The sequence below is a fragment of the Phyllobates terribilis genome, unplaced genomic scaffold (assembly GCF_046119375.1).
Source record: "Phyllobates terribilis strain yellow unplaced genomic scaffold, ASM4611937v1 Scaffold_13__5_contigs__length_258822181, whole genome shotgun sequence".
NCBI lineage: Eukaryota > Metazoa > Chordata > Amphibia > Anura > Dendrobatidae > Phyllobates > Phyllobates terribilis.
Genome location: NW_027362773.1, coordinates 77,375,105 through 77,401,782, shown reverse-complemented (window position 1 = coordinate 77,401,782; position 26,678 = coordinate 77,375,105). Strand labels below are relative to the sequence as shown.

General features: G+C 45.4%; 1 protein-coding gene across 2 annotated transcripts in view; it reads right to left on the bottom strand.

The window, feature by feature from the left end:
* Nucleotides 1-7,929: 7,929 nt before the first annotated feature.
* The window catches only part of PRR5L (proline rich 5 like), a 56,091-nt gene continuing 37,342 nt past the window's right edge, over nucleotides 7,930-26,678 (bottom strand). Inside the window, exons 8-10 of one of the 2 annotated variants that reach the window (XM_073658142.1) lie at nucleotides 16,873-17,005; nucleotides 11,657-11,797; nucleotides 8,608-8,744 (exon numbers count right to left, since the gene is read on the bottom strand). In XM_073658142.1, the coding sequence (XP_073514243.1) occupies nucleotides 11,670-11,797; nucleotides 16,873-17,005 (261 nt within the window). In that variant the 3' untranslated portion in view covers nucleotides 8,608-8,744; nucleotides 11,657-11,669. Of the gene's footprint in view, nucleotides 8,745-11,656; nucleotides 11,798-16,872; nucleotides 17,006-26,678 lie in introns of both variants that reach the window. The other variant, XM_073658141.1, reaches the window with a different exon arrangement.

The window sequence follows — 26,678 nt, the reverse complement described above, 5'->3', positions numbered from 1 at the left end:
GGGGCACATACCTTTCTCCATATTAATGTCTCTGGCTATAGAATAGGAAGTCAGAAAAGCTCCTGGAGGTGGATGTGGGGGGCACATACCTTTCTCCATATTAATGTCTATGGATGTAGGATGGGAGGTCAGAGAAGCTCCTGGAGGTGGACATGGAGGGAGCACATACTTTTCTTCATATTGTGTAATCTAAACATGCAATTCCAACAAACGCCCTGCAGGTGGCAGCAGATTCTGCTAAATTGAGAGGGTGAAGTCCATTGCCCGAGCAGATCTGGGGATGGCGGGATTGTGCTATACATTCAATAATTTAATAATGGAGATGTCATTTCTTTTAGACTCCTGACAGTCAGTAGTAACGGGCGGCAGGATCTGATACAGAAGGAGGAATTTACAGAAGAGCCGCAGATCTGGGAGGCATTGGGGGGCTGAGTGGCATCGTCGTAGATGGCAGTGCCACACGCACCTCAGCTGCTGCAGCCTTCTTTTACAGATATGCTACCTGTTTTTATTTCAATCAGTGATTATTTTTCAATAAGAGGTTCTGCAGCAGCTGAGGTGCACATTATAAGGATTTGCAGCAGTGTGCAGCTCTATTATACTTGCAGAGATCCTGCTGCTGTGGGTAATGCCCCCAGGGAAAAAAAGGTTTGTAATGGAATGGTGGCAATTTGTAGAGTCCTGGAGAACTAATAGAATTCACCCAAGACTCTTGGCCGCCCTCTGCAGGATAGGTGCAGTATGACAACTGAAAGCTCCACAAGCACAATCACTTTTTTTTTTTTTTAAAAAAGTTTGCAACTCTGGCAGCCAGATTATAGATGTAGCAGAGCTGGATTTGTCATCTGCCTGAACTCATGTAGCAACTTTAAATAGGATTGCTACATATTAGACAGTAAATAGGATGCAGCCACAAAGGGTTAAATGACATGAATCTCACATATGCGCGTTTTCCGCTCCTAAAGTCTGCAGCACTTTTCTCAATCTTAGAGGAGAACGAGCCTCCAGTTACAGTCGTGCTGAGTGAGCGATGTGTGTTTTTATGGGGTCACCAGACACCGGGTTTCACATGACGCCCCATAAATAATGCGCAGCCGTCAATGTTACTGTATTAGGAATAGGAGAATGTGTCACGCAAAGGGTTCGGCATAATCTAATTCTTCTGCTTTATACGTAAGCGGGGGTGGGGGGGACTTAGAGGGTCCGACGTTCCTCATTCCTCCAAACCCCAGGTAAAGAGCGCCCCCTTGTTTTTGCCCTTAAATTCCTTTTAAAACAGTTGATGATATATTAAAATAAAAAATAATGATAAAAAAAAAATTAAAAAGGGAGGAGGTCATCTTTATGACCCCCCCTCCCACATATTCAAGCCTGGCTACCGAGAAAGTAAATTACACAAATCGTTTTTAAATTTGTGTAATACTCCATGTCACCTGCGGGGGCACTGTGGGTTAGTTGAACACTTGCTGCCAAGAGGTCACAGGTGATCACTGTAGGACACAAATGATATCACTTTCATCAAGGTAACAGCTGATGATTTTAGACCTTGATGTCACCCCCCCCCCCCATAACTAGAATGAAGAAGCCCCTCGAATGGATGATCGATTTAATTTGCAAGGAGCAGGAAAAGAGATCTGGAATGTTTGGGAATGTATCTTAGTAGGATATTACTCACTGATTATTACAAGAGTAAATGGGGGTCCCCGGCTTCCTATCCGATACAATGCCTCAATTCAAAATAAACGATGAGAAATTTATCTTCTTAAAGTGCAACTCCATTCGCCATTAATATGAACATTTCCTGGACTGTGCACATTCCTTATTTACAAAGCAAAATTAAAATAAAAAGTTGCTAAATGCCTTTTTTCCTATCCTGAATATCCCTCCCATCATGCCTCAGGATTCAACACAGGTTTCATATTCCCCTCCTTGTGGGAGGAGCTTTTTTTCCTTTGCTCATTGTCGCCCTCTACTGGGGAATGTTGGAAGGGAAATCACAGCTTAGTTGTGACGTACAACGTCGTTTTTTTTTTTTTGTTTTTTTTTGTCCATTCAGCCAAGAAAATTGATTTTTGATACTAAATATATAAACGGCAATCAGAACAGAAGCGGATTCTGGGCTTTGGCTACAGCGTCTGTGCTGTGGCCGCTTTATGTGCCTCTGCTGCTGCATGCAGGGACTGATTCTCCAGAATTTTACCACCAGATAGAACCTGAAATCCTAACAGAGACACCCCCCCAGATGAAGTAAGGTCAAAACGCGCGTTGGGGGTCTGAGGTGGAGGCTATTCTATTGTTATTTTTTGGCTATGTCTGATTATAATGCATCTTTATCTCTTCACTATTGATTTTATTTTTGTGCAGTATATTGCACCTAATCTCTATACATTTAAGAATGCATTGTGATTAACTTTGTGGATATACATACAGTTAGGTCCATATGTATTTGGACAGAGACAACATTTTTCGAATTTTGGTTCTAGACATTACCACAATGAATTTTAAGCAAAACAATTCAGATGCAGTTGAAGTTCAGACTTTCAGCTTTCATTTGAGGGTATCCACATTAAAATTGGATGAAGGGTTTAGGAGTTTCAGCTCCTTCACATGTGCCACCCTGTTTTTAAAGGGACCAAAAGTAATTGGACAATTGACTCCAAGGCTATTTCATGGACAGGTGTGGGCAATCCCTTCGTTAGGTCATTCTCAATTAAGCAGATAAAAGGCCTGGAGTTGATTTGAGGTGTGGTGCTTGCATTTGGAAGGTTTTGCTGTGAAGTAAACATGCGGTCAAAGGAGCTCTCCATGCAGGTGAAACAAGCCATCCTTAAGCTGCAAAAACAGAAAAAAAACATCCGAGAAATTGCTACAATATTAGGAGTGGCAAAAGCTATAGTTTGGTACATCCTGAGAAAGAAAGAAAGCACTGGTGAACTCATCAATGCAAAAAGACCTGGGCGCCCACGGATGACAACAGTGGTGGATGATCGCAGAATAATCTCCATGGTGAAGAGAAACCCCTTCACAACAGCCAACCAAGTGAACCACACTCTCCAGGAGGTAGGCGTATCAATATCCAAATCTACCATAAAGAGAAGACTGCATGAAAGTAACTACAGAGGGTTCACTGCACGGCGCAAGCCACTCATAAGCATCAAGAATAAAAAGGCTAGACTAGACTTTGCTAAAAAACATCTAAAAAAGCCAGCACAGTTCTGGAAGAACATTCTTTGGACAGATGAAACCAAGATCAACCTCTACCAGAATGATGGAAAGAGAAAAGTATGGCGCAGGCGTGGTACAGCTCATGATCCAAAGCATACCACATCATCTGTAAAACACGGCGGAGGCAGTGTGATGGCTTGGGCATGCATGGCTGCCAGTGGCACTGGGTCACTAGTGTTTATTGATGATGTGACACAGAACAGAAGCAGCGGAATGAATTCTGATGTATTCAGAGCCATACTGTGTGCTCAGATCCAGCCAAATGCAGCCAAACTGATTGGTCGTCGTTTCATACTACAGATGGACAATGACCCAAAACATAAAGCCAAAGCAACCCAGGAGTTTATTAAAGCAAAGAAGTGGAATATTCTTGAATGGCCAAGTCAGTCACCTGATCTCAACCCAATTGAGCATGCATTTCACTTGTTAAAGACTAAACTTCAGACAGAAAGGCCCACAAACAAACAGCAACTGAAAACCACCGCAGTGAAGGCCTGGCAGAGCATCAAAAAGGAGGAAACACAGCGTCTGGTGATGTCCATTAGTTCAAGACTTCAGGCAGTCATTGCCAACAAAGGGTTTTCAACCAAGTACTAGAAATGAACATTTTATTTACAATTATTTAATCTGTCCAATTACTTTTGGTCCCTTTAAAAACAGGGTGGCACATGTTAAGGAGCTGAAACTCCTAAACCCTTCATCCAATTTTAATGTGGATACCCTCAAATGAAAGCTGAAAGTCTGAACTTCAACTGCATCTGAATTGTTTTGTTTAAAATTCATTGTGGTAATGTCTAGAACCAAAATTAGAAAAATGTTGTCTCTGTCCAAATATATATGGACCTAACTGTATGTGCCTACATATACCTATTATTGTCATCCTTCGGTAGTATTCTGCTTTCTGGTGTATTGTTTCTTATTTTCATTATTTTGTGTCTCTCACCGGTCTCCCCTTTCTTGCATTGTTTTGTGTTTTTACTCTTAACTTTTAAATGCTGTTTTTATTGTGCAGTTGAGCATCTTAATAAAATATTTATGGCATATAAACATTTGTCTGAATTCTGATTAAATTGGAGTAACACTTACAAGATATTTTAGTCTGAATCTTCTTATTTCACTGACAGTCAATAATAGTCCAATCTGTTATATAATGACAGCAGGGTGATCTATAGATACACCCAACGCATCAGAGAAAATAACTTGTATAGAGATCGGACTGCAGAGGATGGGGGGGGTTAAGTTATTTCTTTAATGATGCCCCATCAGACTATTTGGGACATGTGGAAGAATGATTGTCCAGAGAAGAGACAGTGACGTTAGCCTGAGTCCTGTGTCTGTCGGTGGTAAAGCCTCCTGAGACCCTTCATGCGTGGGGGGCTTCTAATCCATGGAGCGGACTCACAACTTTGCCTAAGACCTTGGCCAGGAATAAAGAATGGGACCTAAACATCTTCCAAGAACAACGTCTCCCATCATCCAGGACAATGTGGTGATGATGATTTTTCCAGCATGATGGAGACCAGGTCACGAGGCAAAAATGATAACCAAGAGGCTCAGGGAACAAAATATTGACATTTTGGGGCCAGGAAACTCCCCAGATCTCATCCAATTGAGAACCTGAGGTCAGTCCTCAGAAAACGACAAACAAAACCCTCGAAATTGTGATTAAATCTGAGCACTGATGAGACAAGAACAGGCGGCCATCAGTCAGGATCTTCCGGGGTGAAGGGCAGAAGTCTGGAGAATAAGGGGAATATTGAGGTGTCACAGAAACTTCAATAAAAGTTTATAAACTTCTGAAATTTCCGATAGCAAGGCTACATTGATTCGTCCTGCTGAGGTCTTCCTTCCTCATCGCAACCTAAACTATCCGGTCAGGCTGTGGTTGGCGACAGATGTGCAGATGCCCGAGGAAAAATTATTACGCCAAGCAGTCTGTTTTTTTTTTTTTACAAGCCGTGATGGCTGCCTCCTCCAGCTGTTAAATTCCAGCTTTTAAGAACCATTTTTTATTTTAGTGTTGCATTGCTGATCCCTTATTAGACAGATTATAGTAATCCCGAGTCTTGTTTCCCGTGCTCCCCTCAGATCTCTCCTAATATGGGGAAGTTAGAAGTAAAAGATCTTCTCCCACCATGAAACCTGACATTTACTGTAACATTTGGAAACTGATGTACAGTCAACGAGTTGTCAAGTTTTACTTTTTATTCTGGGTTCTGTGTCCAGACAGGAAATGAAGCAGCTCTCTCTACCTCTCTCCCAGCATCAGTTATCTCCAGCCAATAACATGCACTCCACTCACACAGAAAATTACCTTTGCAAATTGTATCAAGTTGGAAAGTATTTCCTGCAGACTTAGGTACTCTTTCACACGTCAGTGTGTCTGGTTCGCGTGGTGACCGTTTCCACACGTACTGGAGACACTGACACACACAGACCCATTCAAATCTATGGGTCTGCACTCGTCAGTGTTTCCACGGGCCACGTGTCCGTGTGCTCCACACGTAGACATGACAGTTTTTTTTACACGCTGCACGATCCGCAAAATGTCCCACGCTGAACGCACACAGATGAAATCATCAGTGTGACATGTACCGGCACCTGGGAATCAGCTGTACAGTTAGCGCTGTTCCCTAGCGCAGGGTACTGAACGCTGCCCTCATCATTGTCCCTTGCTCGCGCTGTGATCAGCACGAGCAAGGGACAATGTTGGGAGTAGTAGTAGTCTGCTCTGCAGTGTCCATGTGTAAAAATAAGAATAAAATAATAAAATCCTTATACTCACCTGTCTGAAGATGTCCCCCGCTGCAATCCTCTGACCGCTGACACCGAGGAGCTGGGGAGAATGACTTGCTTCAGCGAGTGAGCCGAGGAGCTGCGCTGATCTCAGGAGCGGTGTCCTGTCACTCAGTGAGCTCCGCTCAGTGCAGGGCCCCGCTCACTGGAGTGGCTCATTCTCCCCGACGTCAGTGGTCAGAGGATTACAGCGGGGAACATCTCCGGACAGGTGAGTATAAGGATTTTATGTTTATATTCATGGACACTGCGGGAGCAGAATACTACTCCCAACATTGTCCCTTGCTCGCACTGATCAGAGCGTGAGCAAGGGACAATGATGAGGGCAGCGTTCAGCACCCAGAGCTTGGGAACAGCGCTAACTTTACTGCTGATTTCCAGGCGCCGGTACAAGTACTTCTGATGCGGCACACAGACGTCACACACGGACACGCATATCTCCAGTATCGGGAAAATCAGGACGTGTGAAACCAGCCTAAGATAGTTCTCTCTCCCAGCGAGACGTCCCAGCACCATCTACTTGGAGACAGTACATCTTGTTTTTTATGGGACAGATTGTAGTTTTGAATGATACAATTCAATTTACTGCATAATGGACTAAAAAATGGTGAAAAAAAAATTCCAAGTATGGTGAAACAGAAAAACGCAATTTCTGACATTGCTTTTTAGGTTTCGTTTTTATGGGGGTCAATCAATCAGCACCCTGCGATTGTGTTGCATGGGATGCTGATCGCCATTCTTGGATGCCTCTCCTTCCCTACTATGGAAAACTGAGCAGCGGTGGCTGAAGTGTGGCCAGATAAGTTTGCCTGTAAAATGGCGCAGCGTCCAGACAGCAGGCGTCTCCTCCGTGGCCTCATTTGCACCTTTGAAGTGTCCTAGAAGCGTCTGCGGTTGTTGTGGGATCAAACAAGTTTTATAACGAGAGACAAAGAGAAGCTTCACAACTGCATGCACACAAGTAACCTCTTTTATGTCTTGCCCGCTCTCATACACCTCAGACGCAGATACATCCCGGCCCTAATAGCTTTTATTATTGTTATTATTATTTTATTTTCGAGATGAAAAGAAAATTGCCAGGTTTCCATAAACAGGAGACAAGTCTGCTCAGTCACATTCACCTTTAGGTCTTTACACACAGCAAGACATGAATGGAGACCGCGCCTGCAATTTGCACGGGCGCTTTAATCACCCAAACATCGCGTCAATCACCTAAATCCATTAAATCCATTTACAAGTCACCGAACAGGTCTCATATGTACACACATGTCCTATCATGTGCCAGTCTTGTACTCTAAATCCACCGGAGTAAGGTGCTCCGAAGTTTAGTTGGTGCACATGTTCTAGTAAATTCGGCACAACTTTTCGGCACAGAATGAAACCTAAAGTTTTAGTTATAATGTCACACCAAATTTCTGGCAGGCATTATAGAAAATTTGCCATAAGTTTGCTCCTACTTTGCCTTTTTCTGCACTAAAGTTAACAAAACATGATGTTTGATAAAGTTGGCATAACTTTAGATATAAAACTTATGTCTACACATGTTGTCTACCTTTTTTCGTCTCCCCCCCTCATCCCCTTCCATCCCACATAAATTTGTGTTTCACCTATTTTCAAAGTCAACCACGACCCTCCTTCCCAACCATATTTCAAAAGTAGCGAGAGAGGAGCAAAATAACACAAAGCCACTTTTTTTTTTTGCACAAAGATGCTTTGGAAAAAAACTACATTTTTGGACAAAAAAAAATTGGCACAAAACCAATGATAAATACCCCCCTTTATGCAATTTATCCGTATCTGTTGTAACAACCGTTATACACAATGGGTGCCAGAACTTTGCGATAGACCCTCAATTTTTAAAAAAACATTTTTTAGCACAAAAGGTACAAAAACACCGCTAAACGCAAATTTGAAAAAATAAAACTTTATTTTGCTTTCCAGTTTGTTCCATCTTCTCCGACTCCTGATCTTAAATGCACTTTAATTAGAACAGCAACTAAAAAGTTAAAAACCATTTCAAGTTTTGTGCGATCAGGAAGCACCGATTGGGCAGAATCCAAGGTGTTAGTCCAACCTTTGTCGCTGGCTGATTTTCAGTTTTCACGCGTCGACTGAGAACAAAACGTGAGGGCTTCACATACGAAGGATGTACCTTATTATAAAACATATCATATACAGTTAAAAGTACCATTAAAAAGTGATTTCTATTTTGTTTTATTGCGTTAGGCTCTTGGTAAGACATGGTGTGGTCAGTCTGTGATCATGCGGTGGAGTAGAAGTTGGGATCATTGTGAGGGTCTCCAAAAATATTTCAGATATATATTTTTGCTCTAGTTTTCAGGGTACCTGTCAGCTGGGGGATGGACAGCAGTGCTCGGAGCCATCATGGAGGTCGGTACTCAGCAGCTCCAATGGACTGTCCACAATATTTGGTTCACTGCTAAACTGTCGCTGGGTGAAACTGGGCTGCAGTAGAAGACATGGGTCGGAAAGCTCTGTCTCCTCGGATCTGGGATGCATGATGGAGGCCATTGCCAAAAGTTGGATGTCCGTGTGAGCGTTGGCTACTGTGTGTCTCCTGATGCTTCCACATTTTTCCAAATATGCCTCACCCTCCTGCTCGGTGAGTGGGGAAAGACAACGCTCAACTGGAAGGGAAATACCTCCATGTGGGGTGTAGGGTACAGTGTCGGATCTTAGACGACATTTAGGAAATCGATGCTCTAGAAAGAGAGAGAGAAAACATATAAGAAGAGTCATCGTGGAACATTTGGCCACAATCATAGTAATAAGTCCAAAAATAATCCAAAAGAAAGTCTAAAAATAATCACTCAAAAGCTATGAGCTAATCTGAACATTTTAATGCAAGGACTGTAGTACTCCTTGTGGCCAGTAGGTGCTAAATAATTATTTATTCATTTTTTAATAACTGATTAATCATTAAAAATACAAAAATGATGAGATTTCTTCTCAGTCTTGTGTCTAGGGCATCACTGAAACCATGAATACGCCAGAGAGTTGTCTGATGCGTTTATCACCTCCCCGCCACACCGCTTATACAAGCCAGTTATAGTTATATTGATGGTCGCCAACCAGTGGGTCTTCAGCTGTGGCAAAACTGCAACTCCCGGCATGGGTCATTGCTGTACCATTCACTTGCCATTTCCTACTCTCCAAAATGTCCAGGAAACAGTAGACATCGTCCAAAATCGCAGAGGAGTTGGCAAATCTCCTAGGTGCCAATGAAGCCTCCTAAGATTTGGTGGCAATAAAATGGACATTCAAGGGGTAAGGAAAAGGTATGGAGGGGCCTGACCGGGAAAAGTGGGGGACTACACAGGAAACTTTTCATGCGGTCCCCATCGCGCCACAATCCGTTTCCTCCTGGAGTCCTTATGCAAAAGATTGGAAAGTATGATTTACCTACTGGATGAGCTGAAAAGTCGAAAACCATCCTATTATTTGCAAGGCAATTCAAGGGGCGTTTCACCACTATGATATTGATGACCTGTTCTTAGGATAGATCATCAATGTCAGATTGGTGGAGTGGAACACCCAACTGTTCTCAGGTCTGTCAGTAACCGGATGTAGACAGGTGCAGAGCGGAACAGCTTAGGGCCAATGCCTGGTACTGCAGGTAAGCTCAACATTCATTTGGCCAGGAGTGGTCATGAAACAGTTGACGGAGCTGTGGCTTTTCCTGCTCCGCATTTGTTTACATCCAGTCGTTGTCGAAGCTGAGAACAATTCTTCTATGGGGTACCGGGTGTCAAACCCACGCCAATCTCATAATAATGACCCATCCTTAGGACAGGTCATCGATATCATAGTGGTGAAACACCCCTTTAACTTTACCTTTAACGGTAAATGTAGCGCCCCGAGGGTTCGGCCGCTACAGGGGTATTGCACCTCAGACCAGAGGTGTGATATTCCACTCCCAGGTAAGGATGGAGTATGGACCAGGGCTCAGTTAGCTGCATACAGCACACACACCCCATTTCCGAGGGACAGCTCAACGGTGCTCCCACTAGACAGAAGTGCAGGCACGACCGACTATGTCCCTGCCTGGAGTGGGGAGGGGGGTGGAACACCCAGTGCTGTAGGGGCAGATAGGGGTTGGTTCCTGAGCGTAGGAAGGAGCTCATTGGTTGCTGGTCACCTGGGCTCATGGTCAGAGGGAGGTATAAAAGGTGGGCACCATCTCAGATCTAGGTTCTGTCCAGAGAGGAGAAGACAGGGAGTAGAGGCTCTGTAGGAGCTCTACTCCAGAAGGGCCTAGTGAGAGGCCGAGGAGGAGGTGAAGGGGAGCTGAGATTTTGGCTCATCTCAGCTCCAAGAGAACGGAACAGAAACAGAAAGGAACTGCAAAGAAAGAGAGAGAGAAACAGAAGGGCTCAGGAACAAGAAGGTGGAAGGGACCCTAAGAACCCACGAGAATCCAGGGTGAAGGATCAGGCAGATTAAGGGTACCGGATCCCAAGTTGGTGGAGGAGAAACTACCCTCAGCCAAAGACCGGTCGTCGTGATCATCTATTGGTGCGACACCTCATCAAACCTGCTAGGAAGGCACCATATAGGACAGCGGAGGACGGGGCCCACGTTTAACCGCACGAGTCCGCGGCAGCTGGACAAAAGTGGGTCACTGGTGAGGCAGGCCAGAGAAAGGATTAAAGGGGGTCCTGTGCCATGCTCCTGAACTGCCTGGGAGTTGACCGAGCCCCTCACCTGGTGGACGCAGCACGGCTCGGGCGGTCACTGCTGTCAGAAGTGACCCGGAACAAACGAACTGTGAGTAAAGACCCTGGACTGTAACTTGTTGTCCGTGTGCTCCTTCGCTCCTCCGGCACTACCGGTACTGGGACCTTCACCACCATCACTCCCACCATCCACTACACTGCCCTGGGGCCGCACTCTTCCCGTGGGGAGTCACACTACCCTAGCTGCACACTTCATCAGCCCCAGCGGTCTGCATGCAGCGGCGGTTCCTAATAACCGCAATCCACGGGTGGCGTAGTCGGACATTATCTGAAGCACGTAGCAGACTACCATTGGCCTGACCACCCTGAGCCGCGGGACCGGGCCGCCACTACTACTACCCCCATCGTTCCCCTATCGCCCGGATCCGCGTGCCCCACGGCCCAGGGGGCGAGTCATAAGAATGAGATCAATACACTTTCGCTTTCAGGATGGATTTAGAAGGCTTCCTTGACAATAGGTTGACTATAAAGTGTCCCCCCCTGCTGAGACCCCAGCGATCAGCTCCTATCTATGGGGAATCCTGGCAGAAAGTGTTCTATTTCCCTGCAGCACCTCCGCAGGTGAAATGAAGCATTACACAGTGTACATTCATATTCATAGTAACACAAGACAGGACACTCAGGTCCTCCTAAACCCCTCCTCACATTGCACAAGACATGAGCATCGTAAAGAGAAGACCCCATTTATTGTCAGAACATCACAGGAGTTAGGTAAGAAGCATGACTACCACCCCCGTAGATGAGGAGCTCACACTATGGTTTTTAGGAGTTCAGTAGGAGGGTTTGTGACTGTCTGGATGATCTGTAAGAAATGACACTTAGGCGGAGATGAGCTCAGACTTGTCGTGACTTTGAGGACTGAAATCTATAAAACTTACTGAACTTTTCAACTCAACCATTTAGCCTGTGGGAAGTGGAGTCCAGATACGTCCAGACACTGGAATAGTAAAATGACGTTCGGGGAGATGTTTCCTGAGGCACATGGTCTTCACATCCAATTCCAGGACAATGGGCACATCCTGGAATTAGACATGCGGTGGATATAAGAAACTAAAAATACTCTAATCGTTCCTTCATCTACCAGGGGTTAAATTGGGTTTCCACAAAAGGGGTATTCCCACCCAGAGACTATGCAATGATCGCCCCCTTTGGAAAGTATGATCGGCCCCTTAAAAGTGACCATGACAAGATTCCCCGGAGTGCCCCTTCCCAAAGTAATACTTCTACCTTGGTGCCACTTTCTCAGGAAAAAAAAATAGTTTAGAATCTTCTAATCCAAGAACTCTTCTCCCGGCACATAGAGTGAGGTTGGCACAGGCGGCGCAATGCAGTGATATCATTGTGCCACCTGTGAAGAACGTTGAGGTGGTGTAGGCCGTGGGCAGGATGCAGTGTGGTGGGCAGGAGCAGGAGTATCCCCACTCTACTACAGGCACCAAAGTATTGGCGTGATGTTGACAGCGAAACAATTCAAAGACGCCAGATGTTCCCTGCCGCGGATCATAGTGATGCTACTGCTAGAATTTTGCGCCCAACTGATCCTGTTGTCTTCTTCTCAAACTACACCACTGGCCCATAGATCATATTCGTTTTTTTGTAAGAAAGCAATAAGCATATAAAAAAAAATAATCAGGAAAATCTGTTGTGTGAACAAAAACAAATCCCCCCCCCAAAAACCACAACTTTATCTAAACACTTCAGTTGTAGTAAACTCTGAACTCTTTCACACATGATGGGTTTATCGTTTTAATCAACAGATTGTCTTCCATACGCCAACGCCTGTCTCACTCTGGACACGTATAGAGGTTCTCAGAACTGGAGACATGTAACTATGTCATCATCATGGGGCAGACACGTCCCGGACTACACTATTAGGGGCCCCATACACAATAGGTAGCCGACTGCTAAACCATGGTTTGGCCAGTAGCCATCACCCCCGACTCCTCCATACTCTGTGCCGACCGTTCGCTCTACAAGAGAGACACTTCCACCCTCTTCTTCTGGTGGCTTCTCTCGCCAAAAACTTCTCTCCCCTGACATCATCTCTCGGGGACCCCATGGCACATTGGACTGTCAGCCAAGCCAACCGATATCGTTTGACATTGGTCAGCCAAGCCAACCGATATCGTTTGACATTGGTCAGCCAAGCTTATCGATATCGTTTGACATTGGTCAGCCAAGCTCATCGATATCGTTTGAACGTTAGTCCAAATTCAAGCCTAACCCTACAGTCAGCCTCCTCCAGCCCAAAATGGTTGATAATGGGATAGAATAGGATCCAATAAATTTTCTGATTCACATCACCTCCCCCCACCCACCCACCCGAAACCCCTCTATAAACTAGAACGAGAGCTGTTCTGGAAACACGCCTTGCTCCGATGGACATGAACAGTCTCTGGATTACATGGATGACCATTCAGAAGCAAATCTGTGAGAACATTCTGCATGCCCCAAGCGTCCTCCGGCAAAATCATCTGTATGATGAGCAATCCCTTTTAAGGGGTGGGGACCTAGAAACTATAGTCTCCAAATGCAGAGTCTTGGGGAAGGGCTTCTGCAGCCGTGTAGCCTTACAGCAGAGACGATCAGATCTGTAGGCGCTCATCCTTAACGCCACTTTACCCTGCCACATAGAAAGAGGTCCTAAGTAAGGAATCCCCCCCTCCCCGATGGACTTCTACAGCATTTCGATGAGGGTTGTTTTACTGAGACATCTCCAGGTTTGCTCTGTTTTTTTACATTTTTATTAATATGAAGCACATTTGCTATATTTTGGGGTCACCTGTGCCCCAAGAAAGTAAAATCTGGGCCATCTAGACCAGAGCAACTTTTCATTAAGCCCCAATAATTTGCACTTTGGAAAAGTGTCGAGAGCGCAGGAATCAGGAGAAAGTCTCCAATTATTGCACAAATATGGCATCTGCAACAATTTGTGACTTTTTTTGCAAAAAATACGGCCACTAATAAGCCGCCCCCCAGCGAGATCTGCGATTATTGTTCTGCAGGAATTCTCTCCGAGAAGTGTTGATGATGGCGACTAATTGGCATTCACCCCGCGTGAGGTGTCTCCACAGCTGCCCATGAGAGTGGGCAGAGTGTTCAAATAATAACACCAAGGATTCTGGGAAAACCCACCAAATAAATGAGACCCCTGCTGCGACCCCCTCGCTCCTCCTCTGAAAACCTGAACATAGACGCCAATGATCAGAGTCATTTTTTTGGCATTGATTAGTCACGCAGCTGCTTTGGATTTCATGTGTCTATTCACTGCGGCCGCGGTTCTGTGCACTAAATGTATCACACCAGGCGGGAAGCCAAGGAGAACGTCAGCTCTGAGGACACAACTCTGTGCAGCTGAACAGAGGCCAACAAGAGTCATTATGGGGTATTCAGAAGCATTTAAAGAGGACCGATCACACCTATGTACAGTACAAGTCACCCAGGATCAGTGCAGGATCAGTAATGTAATGTACATAGTGACTGCACCAGCAGAATAGTAAGTGCAGCTCTGGAGTATAATACAGGATGTAACTCAGGATCAGTAATGTAATGTATGTACACTGTGACTGCACCAGCAGAATAGTGAGTGCAGCTCTGGGGTATAATACAGGATGTAACTCAGGATCAGTAATGTAATGTACATAGTGACTGCACCAGCAGAATAGTGAGTGCAGCTCTGGAGTATAATACAGGATGTAACTCAGGATCAGTACAGGATCAGTAATGTAATGTATGTACACAGTGACTGCACCAGCAGAATAGTGAGTGCAGCTCTGGGGTATAATACAGGATGTAACTCAGGATCAGTAATGTAATGTATGTACACAGTGACTGCACCAGCAGAATAGTGAGTGCAGCTCTGGGTATAATACAGGAGGTAACTCAGGATCAGTACAGGATCAGTAATGTAATGTATGTACACAGTGACTGCACCAGCAGAATAGTGAGTGCAGCTCTGGAGTATAATACAGGATGTAACTCAGGATCAGTAATGTAATGTATGTACACAGTGACTGCACCAGCAGAATAGTGAGTGCAGCTCTGGAGTATAATACAGGATGTAACTCAGGATCAGTAATGTAATGTATGTACACAGTGACTGCACCAGTAGAATAGTGAGTGCAGCTCTGGAGTATAATACAGGAGGTAACTCAGGATCAGTAATGTAATGTATGTACACAGTGACTGTAGCAGCAGAATAGTGAGTGCAGCTCTGGAGTATAATACAGGATGTAACTCAGGATCAGTAATGTAAATGTATATACACAGTGACTGCACCAGCAGAATAGTGAGTGCAGCTCTGGAGTATAATACAGGATGTAACTCAGGATCAGAACAGGATCACTAATGTAATGTAAGTACAGGGTGACTGCACCAGCAGAATAGTGAGTGCAGCTCTGGAGTATAATACAGGATGTTACAGATCAGTACAGGATCAGTAATGTATGTACACAGTGACTGCACCAGCAGAATAGTGAGTGCAGCTCTGGAGTATAATACAGGATGTAACTCAGGATCAGTAATGTAATGTATGTACACAGTGACTGCACCAGCAGAATAGTGAGTGCAGCTCTGGAGTATAATACAGGATGTAACTCAGGATCAGTACAGGATCAGTAATATAATGTATGTGCACAGTGACTGCACCAGCAGAATAGTGAGTGCAGCTCTGGAGTATAATACAGGAGGTAACTCAGGATCAGTAATATAATGTATGTACACAGTGACTGCACCAGCAGAATAGTGAGCGCAGCTCTGGAATATAATACAGGATGTAAGTTAGGATCAGTACAGGATCAGTAATGTAATGTATGTACACAGTGACTGCATCAGCAGAATAGTGAGTGCAGCTCTGGAGTATAATACAGGATGTAACTCAGGATCAGTACAGGATCAGTAATGTAATGCATGCACACAGTGACTGCACCAGCAGAATAGTGAGTGCAGCTCTGGAGTATAATACAGGATGTACCTAATACTTAGAAAAAAAACTACTGCTAAATATGAATTATATTATACTGTTCAAAGGTGGAGATGAGCTTTAGTTGGTAGATCTGAACTGACTCTGGAAGCAGAGGTGACTCAGTTACGGCCCTGTGCATCTCTATGGGAGATTGTTCATGAGCCGATGTAAATGTTTTCCATCTATAGGGGGCATTGGCCTTTACAGTCTCATTATCCCGGGCCCTTCTATACTTTCCAGCTGACAGGATGGCGATTTGGAGTCTGGAATTAATATTTGACTAATGTTTGCCTCTTAATTGGTTTGGATTAGCAATTATACAGCAACATAAACATGTCAGTATGAAAACGGGGTTAATTACCGAAACTGCGTTGACTTTCTTCCCACACTCTGGAGGCTGAGAACACCACGTATGGCCCGAGGTTATGCTCATCTGATCACACTCAATGCTTTCTAAGGCTTCGGAATATTATTTTCTGCCTTGTGTGGTCTTGTGATTAATGATGATATAACATAAAAAATAGTTCCCAAAGTATCAGCTCTCTAACACTTAAAGGGATTGTCTGGCCAGAGATGTGGTGGCCGTTCCCCTGAATAGTGGACAATTCAATAGAAGGATGGCTTGCGTCCACCATATTGGGAGCCTTCTATGTCCTAGCTTATGGAGGAGGTCCCACCACAGCGCTCAGACCATGCGCTCAGACCATCTGAACCGCTGCCCCGGGTCACAGGCTGAGAGCTGCCCGGGGCCACAGGCTGAGAGCTGCCCGGGGCCACAGGCTGAGAGCTGCCCGGAGCCACAGGCTGAGAGCTGCCCGGAGCCACAGGCTGAGAGCTGCCCGGGGCCACAGGCTGAGAGCTGCCCGGGGCCACAGGCTGAGAGCTGCCAGGGGCCACAGGCTGAGAGCTGCCAGGGGCCACAGGCTGAGAGCTGCCCAGGATTGCAGAAGATGTCAGCCTGTAGCCGTCAGTGCATGCTAGGAGTTGTAGTGTTGCAACAGTTGAAGAGCCACACGTTGGAGACCATGGACCACCATTTGAGGTCCACCATGAAGTCACCACAATGGTTCTAGCTTTCATCGTATTCGGCCATATTGGGTCATGTCCATCTAAAAGAAGAGGCGATCTTACCAAGTAGACAGGGAGCACTATTGTGGCAGTAGCTCCGGTCCCCATAAGCCGCCAGATATGGAGATACCACCATCTTTACCAGCTCTTCCAGCTTCAGGTAACCATCACTGGGTCCCGATGGCTCGTGGATGCCCTGAAAAGAACAACACAATACGTTATCCTTAGAAAGCAGTAAAGGAGAACAAGTTCTCAGCTCGTCCGGAGGTCTTCAGAGTTAATGTGAGTGCACACGTCGGTTCTGGTAACCGAGGGGCCCGAGGCCATATGAGAAGATACCAGTTTATACTGGGCTCATAGGACCTGATACAGATCTGGCACTGGGGGCCCAAAAACAAGTTACACCTCTACCGGGGAATCAATGGTTTCATCTGCATTCATGGAAGGCAGAAGACTTAAAGGGTTTGTCCCATACACAGCATATCCCCTATTCCCAGGACAGGTATTATTGTATGATCCATGAGGGTCCTACAGCTGGCCCCCCTACTGTTCACAAGAAGAGAAGTCCCAGAAGTCCCCTGTGTGAATAGAGATGTAGTGAGCAATTGCGACCGCTGCTCCATTCACTGTCTATAGGAGGTGGTCACACTCGCTCACTAAGGCTTCATTCACTGTCTATAGGAGGTGGTTGCACACGCTCACTACCGCTCCATTCACTGTCTATAGGAGGTGGTCACACACGCTCACTACCACTCCAGTCACTGTCTATAGGAGGTGGTCACACACTCTCACTACCGCTCCAGTCACTGTCTATAGGAGGTGGTCGCACACGCTCACTACCGCTCCAGTCACTGTCTATAGGAGGTGGTCACACACTCTCACTACCACTCCAGTCACTGTCTATAGGAGGTGGTCGCACATGCTCACTACCTCTCCAGTCACTGTCTATAGGAGGTGGTCGCACACGCTCACTACCTCTCCAGTCACTGTCTATAGGAGGTGGTCGCACATGCTCACTACCACTCCAGTCACTGTCTATAGGAGGTGATCGCACAGGCTCACTACCGCTCCAGTCACTGTCTATAGGAGGTGGTCGCACACGCTCACTACCACTCCAGTCACCGTCTATAGGAGGTGGTCGCACACGCTCACTAAGGCTTCATTCACCGTCTATAGGAGGTGGTCGCACACGCTCACTACCTCTCCAGTCACTGTCTATAGGAGGTGGTCGCACACGCTCACTACCGCTCCAGTCACTGTCTATAGGAGGTGGTCGCACACGCTCACTACCACTCCAGTCACTGTCTATAGGAGGTGGTCGCACTCGCTGACTACCGCTCCAGTCACCGTCTATAGGAGGTGGTCGCACACGCTCACTACCACTCCAGTCACCGTCTTATAGGAGGTGGTCGCACACGCTCACTACCGCTCCAGTCACCGTCTATAGGAGGTGGTCGCACACGCTCACTACCGCTCCAGTCACTGTCTATAGGAGGTGGTCGCACACGCTCACTACCTCTCCAGTCACTGTCTATAGGAGGTGGTCGCACATGCTCACTACCACTCCAGTCACTGTCTATAGGAGGTGGTCGCACACGCTCACTACCGCTCCAGTCACTGTATATAGGAGGTGATCGCACACGCTCACTAAGGCTTCATTCACCGTCTATAGGAGGTGGTCGCACACGCTCACTAAGGCTTCATTCACCGTCTATAGGAGGTGGTCGCACACGCTCACTACCGCTCCAGTCACTGTTTATAGGAGGTGATCGCACACGCTCACTACCACTCCAGTCACTGTCTATAGGAGGTGGTCGCACACGCTCACTAAGGCTTCATTCACCGTCTATAGGAGGTGGTCGCACACGCTCACTAAGGCTTCATTCACCGTCTATAGGAGGTGGTCGCACACGCTCACTACCTCTCCAGTCACTGTCTATAGGAGGTGGTCGCACACGCTCACTACCGCTCCAGTCACTGTCTATAGGAGGTGATCGCACACGCTCACTACCACTCCAGTCACTGTCTATAGGAGGTGGTCGCACTCGCTCACTACCGCTCCAGTCACTGTATATAGGAGGTGGTCGCACACGCTCACTACCACTCCAGTCACCGTCTTATAGGAGGTGGTCGCACACGCTCACTACCGCTCCAGTCACCGTCTATAGGAGGTGGTCGCACACGCTCACTACCACTCCAGTCACTGTCTTATAGGAGGTGGTCGCACACGCTCACTACCACTCCAGTCACCGTCTATAGGAGGTGGTCGCACACGCTCACTACCGCTCCAGTCACTGTATATAGGAGGTGATCGCACACGCTCACTACCGCTCCAGTCACTGTCTATAGGAGGTGGTCGCACACGCTCACTACCACTCCAGTCACCGTCTTATAGGAGGTGGTCACACACGCTCACTACCGCTCCAGTCACTGTCTATAGGAGGTGGTCGCACACGCTCACTACCACTCCAGTCACCGTCTATAGGAGGTGGTTGGACATGTTTTAAATGTTGTTTAAGAGACAACCCCTTTAAGGATATAGAATTTGTCAAGAAAAATCAGAGGAACCTTCTAGACCACATCCTTTTTCCCCATATTGATGTTTCACATGCACTAGCACTGGATGAGAAGAGGGAAGGGTGCACAAAACAGACAAAAAATTTACATCTTCCAGTTAGAACATGGTAGGTGCAATCTTCTATACCACTGAAACCCCCAATAATTGAGACTTAGGTCCCCCATTTGGATAGAGAGGTGGGTTCACGTGTGCACTGTCGCTTGATGCAATCAGTATAGGACTTTCGGAGATAGTCAAGCACCAACGACTTTGAATAACTCATCAGCGCACATGCAGAACTTCCACTAAACATGGCTGGCCATTCTAGTGGAGGTCCCAGTAAATGGACCCCCATCCACCTAGTAGTCTTTTTTTTTTTTTGTTTTCAAGTAGCATGGAAGAAGCTTGCGTCTTGTCCTTCCGAAGTGCAAGCACAGTTATAGAGGGTGCAGAGGAGCCCAAAGACCCTTCTGCTACAGAAGAAGACACCAGTAATACAAAGGGCACGTGGCAGGTGGGGGTCCTGGTACAGATACTGCATTGGGGTCCAGGAGCTTCACCTTACCCCTCTCTCTCCTCGGCCCACCCTTTGATCAGCTGTTATCAGTTCCTGCGGCGATCGGTTGCACATAGTCGGACAACACAGCTCCATACACCATGTAGTGGCCATTCTCTGTACTGCAGCTCAGCTTCAATTAAAGTGAATGTGATTGGAGCTGCACTACAGAAAACTGGGGGGTCCGACACAGGCCACTGCCACCTAGTCTGGGGCAGCCTCGTTAAAGGATGCAATTGTACCGACTACTTCAGCTCTGATTGGACAGTGCGACAATTCTCTAGCGATCCGGACAGGTCCCCTTTAAATAATATAATACTAAAAGACAATCATCCCTTTGTCAGCTCCCAGGACGGGCTGTGCTCATGCGTTATTGATGAGGCCCCGTCATTGTGATCTATACGGCTATTCTGCAAAACTTCGGTTCAGGCTTTCTTTTCCCACATTGCCCTAATTCTCTATTGTCACTTTCATTCGTTCGGGGGTCTTACGGCCCTTTGTGTCATTTTCTATAAAAAAAATAAATAAATATATGTGAAAAAAAGAAATAGAGCAAAGTAATTACATGACCCAGAAAGTCTAACAATCCTGCGGTGACTCGGCTTTATACAGCGCTAATGGGTAACCAAGTAAGTCCCTAAAAATAGACGACGGATGATCGGGTCACTGGGTCACGGCTGCAATCCGGCTGCTAAAGCCAAGATTATCCCAGGATCGTCCGCACCGTGTATAACCCTATTACTGAGCGACCCCCTATGATTCAGCCAGGACGAGGGAATGAAGAGCGGCTCCAGCCTGGAGGACCCAAAGACGGCTGACCTCAATAGGAACCTTGCAGTACTTCATTTTTCCTGTGGGGCGCTGCAGGAAAATACAACACTTACTTCCCAGTCTGATTGCACCAAAGAGACACCCTGTGATTTGCATATATAAAGGGGATACGTAAAAATGTCAAAATGGATAAATAACTATAACTAAGAGTGTTTTATGCATCCTTGAAATTCTGCTTATAAAATGTGAGGTTAAAAAAAAGCAGAATAATGAATGCAGCTCTGGAGAAGAATATATGATAAAACTCAGGATCAGTAATGTATGTACACAGTGACTGCACCAGCAGAATAGTGAGTGCAGCTCTGGAGTATAATACAGGATGTAACTCAGGATCAGTACAGGATCAGTAATGTAATGTATGTACACAGTGACTGCACCAGCAGAATAGTGAGTGCAGCTCTGGAGTATAATACAGGATGTAACTCAGGATCAGTAATGTAATGTATGTACACAGTGACTGCACCAGCAGAATAGTGAGTGCAGCTCTGGAGTATAATACAGGATGTAACTCAGGATCAGTAATGTAATGTATGTACACAGTGACTGCACCAGCAGAATAGTGAGTGCAGCTCTGGAGTATAATACAGGATGTAACTCAGGATCAGTAATGTAATGTATGTACACAGTGACTGCACCAGCAGAATAGTGAGTGCAGCTCTGGAGTATAATACAGGATGTAACTCAGGATCAGTAATGTAATGTATGTACACAGCGACTGCACCAGCAGAATAGTGAGTGCAGCTCTGGAGTATAATACAGGATGTAACTCAGGATCAGTACAGGATCAGTAATGTAATGTATGTACACAGTGACTCCACCAGCAGAATAGTGAGTGCAGCTCTGGAACATAACACAGGATGTAACTCAGGATCAGTACAGGATCAGTAATGAAATGTAAGTATACAGTGACTGCACCAGCAGAATAGTGAGTGCAGCTCTGGAGTATAATACAGGAGGTAACGCAGGATCAGTAATGTAATGTATGTACACAGTGACTGCACCAGCAGAATAGTGAGTGCAGCTCTGGAGTATAATACAGGAGGTAACGCAGGATCAGTAATGTAATGTATGTACACAGTGACTGCACCAGCAGAATAGTGAGTGCAGCTCTGGAGTATAATACAGGATGTAACTCAGGATCAGTAATGTAATGTATGTACACAGTGACTCCACCAGCAGAATAGTGAGTGCAGCTCTGGAGTATAACACAGGAGGTAACGCAGGATCAGTAATGTAATGTATGTACACAGTGACTGCACCAGCAGAATAGTGAGTGCAGCTCTGGAGTATAATACAGGAGGTAACTCAGGATCAGTAATGTAATGTATGCACACAGTGACTCCACCAGCAGAATAGTGAGTGCAGCTCTGGAGTATAATACAGGAGGTAACGCAGGATCAGTAATGTAATGTATGTACACAGTGACTGCACCAGCAGAATAGTGAGTGCAGCTCTGGAGTATAATTCAGGATGTAACTCAGGATCAGTAATGTAATGTAAGTACACAGTGACTGCACCAGCAGAATAGTGAGTGCAGCTCTGGAGTATAATACAGGATGTAACTCAGGATCAGTACAGGATCAGTAATGTAATGTAAGTACACAGTGACTGCACCAGCAGAATAGTGAGTGCAGCTCTGGAGTATAATTCAGGATGTAACTCAGGATCAGTAATGTAATGTATGTACACAGTGACTGCACCAGCAGAATAGTGAGTGCAGCTCTGGAGTATAATACAGGATGTAACTCAGGATCAGTACAGGATCAGTAATGAAATGTAAGTATACAGTGACTGCACCAGCAGAATAGTGAGTGCAGCTCTGGAGTATAATACAGGAGGTAACTCAGGATCAGTAATGTAATGTATGTACACAGCGACTGCACCAGCAGAATAGTGAGTGCAGCTCTGGAGTATAATTCAGGATGTAACTCAGGAACAGTAATGTAATGTAAGTACACAGTGACTGCACCAGCAGAATAGTGAGTGCAGCTCTGGAGTATAATACAGGATGTAACTCAGGATCAGTACAGGATCAGTAATGTAATGTATGTACACAGTGACTCCACCAGCAGAATAGTGAGTGCAGCTCTGGAACATAACACAGGATGTAACTCAGGATCAGTACAGGATCAGTAATGAAATGTAAGTATACAGTGACTGCACCAGCAGAATAGTGAGTGCAGCTCTGGAGTATAATACAGGAGGTAACGCAGGATCAGTAATGTAATGTATGTACACAGTGACTGCACCAGCAGAATAGTGAGTGCAGCTCTGGAGTATAATACAGGAGGTAACGCAGGATCAGTAATGTAATGTATGTACACAGTGACTGCACCAGCAGAATAGTGAGTGCAGCTCTGGAGTATAATACAGGATGTAACTCAGGATCAGTAATGTAATGTATGTACACAGTGACTCCACCAGCAGAATAGTGAGTGCAGCTCTGGAGTATAACACAGGAGGTAACGCAGGATCAGTAATGTAATGTATGTACACAGTGACTGCACCAGCAGAATAGTGAGTGCAGCTCTGGAGTATAATACAGGAGGTAACTCAGGATCAGTAATGTAATGTATGCACACAGTGACTCCACCAGCAGAATAGTGAGTGCAGCTCTGGAGTATAATACAGGAGGTAACGCAGGATCAGTAATGTAATGTATGTACACAGTGACTGCACCAGCAGAATAGTGAGTGCAGCTCTGGAGTATAATACAGGATGTAACTCAGGATCAGTACAGGATCAGTAATGTAATGTATGTACACAGTGACTGCACCAGCAGAATAGTGAGTGCAGCTCTGGAGTATAATTCAGGATGTAACTCAGGATCAGTAATGTAATGTAAGTACACAGTGACTGCACCAGCAGAATAGTGAGTGCAGCTCTGGAGTATAATACAGGATGTAACTCAGGATCAGTACAGGATCAGTAATGTAATGTAAGTACACAGTGACTGCACCAGCAGAATAGTGAGTGCAGCTCTGGGGTATAATACAGGATGTAACTCAGGATCAGTAACGTAATGTAAGTACACAGTGACTGCACCAGCAGAATAGTGAGTGCAGCTCTGGAGTATAATACAGGATGTAACTCAGGATCAGTACAGGATCAGTAATGCAATGTATGTACACAGTGACTGCACCAGCAGAATAGTGAGTGCAGCTCTGGAGTATAATACAGGATGTAACTCAGGATCAGTAATGTAATGTATGTACACAGTGACTGCACCAGCAGAACAGTGAGTGCAGCTCTGGAGTATAATACAGGATGTAACTCAGGATCAGTACAGGATCAGTAATGTAATGTATGTACACAGTGACTGCATCAGCAGAATAGTGAGTGCAGCTCTGGAGTATAATACAGGATGTAACTCAGGATCAGTAATGTACTGTATGTACACAGTGACTCCACCAGCAGAATAGTGAGTGCAGCTCTGGAGTATAATACAGGATGTAACTCAGGATCAGTAATGTAATGTATGTACACAGTGACTGCACCAGCAGAATAGTGAGTGCAGCTCTGGAGTATAATACAGGATGTAACTCAGGATCAGTACAGGATCAGTAATGTAATGTAAGTACACAGTGACTGCACCAGCAGAATAGTGAGTGCAGCTCTGGGGTATAATACAGGATGTAACTCAGGATCAGTAACGTAATGTAAGTACACAGTGACTGCACCAGCAGAATAGTGAGTGCAGCTCTGGAGTATAATACAGGATGTAACTCAGGATCAGTACAGGATCAGTAATGTAATGTATGTACACAGTGACTGCACCAGCAGAATAGTGAGTGCAGCTCGGGAGTATAATACAGGATGTAACTCAGGATCAGTAATGTAATGTATGTACACAGTGGCTGCACCAGCAGAATAGTGAGTGCAGCTCGGGAGTATAATACAGGATGTAACTCAGGATCAGTACAGGATCAGTAATGTAATGTATGTGCACAGTGACAGCACCAGTAGAATAGTGAGTGCAGCTCTGGAGTATAATACAGGAGGTAACTCAGGATCAGTAATGTAATGTATGTACACAGTGACTGCACCAGCAGAATAGTGAGTGCAGCTCGGGAGTATAATACAGGATGTGGCTCAGGATCAGCAATGTAATGTATATACACAGTGACTGCACCAGCAGAATAGTGAGTGCAGCTCTGGAGTATAATACAGGATGTAACTCAGGATCAGTAATGTAATGTATGTACACAGTGACTGCACCAGCAGAATAGTGAGTGCAGCTCTGGAGTATAATACAGGATGTAACTCAGGATCAGTACAGGATCAGTAATGTAATGTATGTGCACAGTGACTGCACTAGCAGAATAGTGAGTGCAGCTCTGGAGTATAATACAGGATGTAACTCAGGATCAGTACAGGATCAGTAATGTAATGTATGTACATAGTGACTCCACCAGCAGAATAGTGAGTGCAGCTCTGGAGTATAATACAGGATGTAACTCAGGATCAGTACAGGATCAGTAATGTAATGTAAGTACACAGTGACTGCACCAGCAGAATAGTGAGTGCAGCTCTGGGGTATAATACAGGATGTAACTCAGGATCAGTAACGTAATGTAAGTACACAGTGACTACACCAGCAGAATAGTGAGTGCAGCTCTGGAATATAGTACAGGATGTAACTCAGGATCAGTAAGGTAATGTATGTACACAGTGATTGCACCAGCAGAATAGTGAGTGCAGCTCTGGAATATAGTACAGGATGTAACTCAGGATCAGTAATGTAATGTATGTGCACAGTGACAGCACCAGCAGAATAGTGAGTGCAGCTCTGGAGTATAATACAGGATGTAACTCAGGATCAGTAATGTAATGTATGTACACAGTGACTGCACCAGCAGAATAGTGAGTGCAGCTCTGGAGTATAATATAGGATGTAACTCAGGATCAGTAATGTAATGTATGTACACAGTGACTGCACCAGAAGAATAGTGAGTGCAGCTCTGGGGTATAATACAGGATATAACTCAGGATCAGTAATGTATGTACACAGTGACTGCACCAGCAGAATAGTGAGTGCAGCCCTGGAGTATAATACAGGAGGTAACTCCGGATCAGTAATGTAATGTATGTACACAGTGACTGCACCAGCAGAATAGTGAGTGCAGCTCGGGAGTATAATACAGGATGTGGCTCAGGATCAGCAATGTAATGTATATACACAGTGACTGCACCAGCAGAATAGTGAGTGCAGCTCTGGAGTATAATACAGGATGTAACTCAGGATCAGTAATGTAATGTATGTACACAGTGACTGCACCAGCAGAATAGTGAGTGCAGCTCTGGAGTATAATACAGGATGTAACTCAGGATCAGTACAGGATCAGTAATGTAATGTATGTGCACAGTGACTGCACTAGCAGAATAGTGAGTGCAGCTCTGGAGTATAATACAGGATGTAACTCAGGATCAGTACAGGATCAGTAATGTAATGTATGTACATAGTGACTCCACCAGCAGAATAGTGAGTGCAGCTCTGGAGTATAATACAGGATGTAACTCAGGATCAGTACAGGATCAGTAATGTAATGTAAGTACACAGTGACTGCACCAGCAGAATAGTGAGTGCAGCTCTGGGGTATAATACAGGATGTAACTCAGGATCAGTAACGTAATGTAAGTACACAGTGACTTCACCAGCAGAATAGTGAGTGCAGCTCTGGAATATAGTACAGGATGTAACTCAGGATCAGTAAGGTAATGTATGTACACAGTGATTGCACCAGCAGAATAGTGAGTGCAGCTCTGGAATATAGTACAGGATGTAACTCAGGATCAGTAAGGTAATGTATGTACACAGTGACTGCACCAGCAGAATAGTGAGTGCAGCCCTGGAGTATAATACAGGATGTAACTCAGGATCAGTAATGTAATGTATGTGCACAGTGACAGCACCAGCAGAATAGT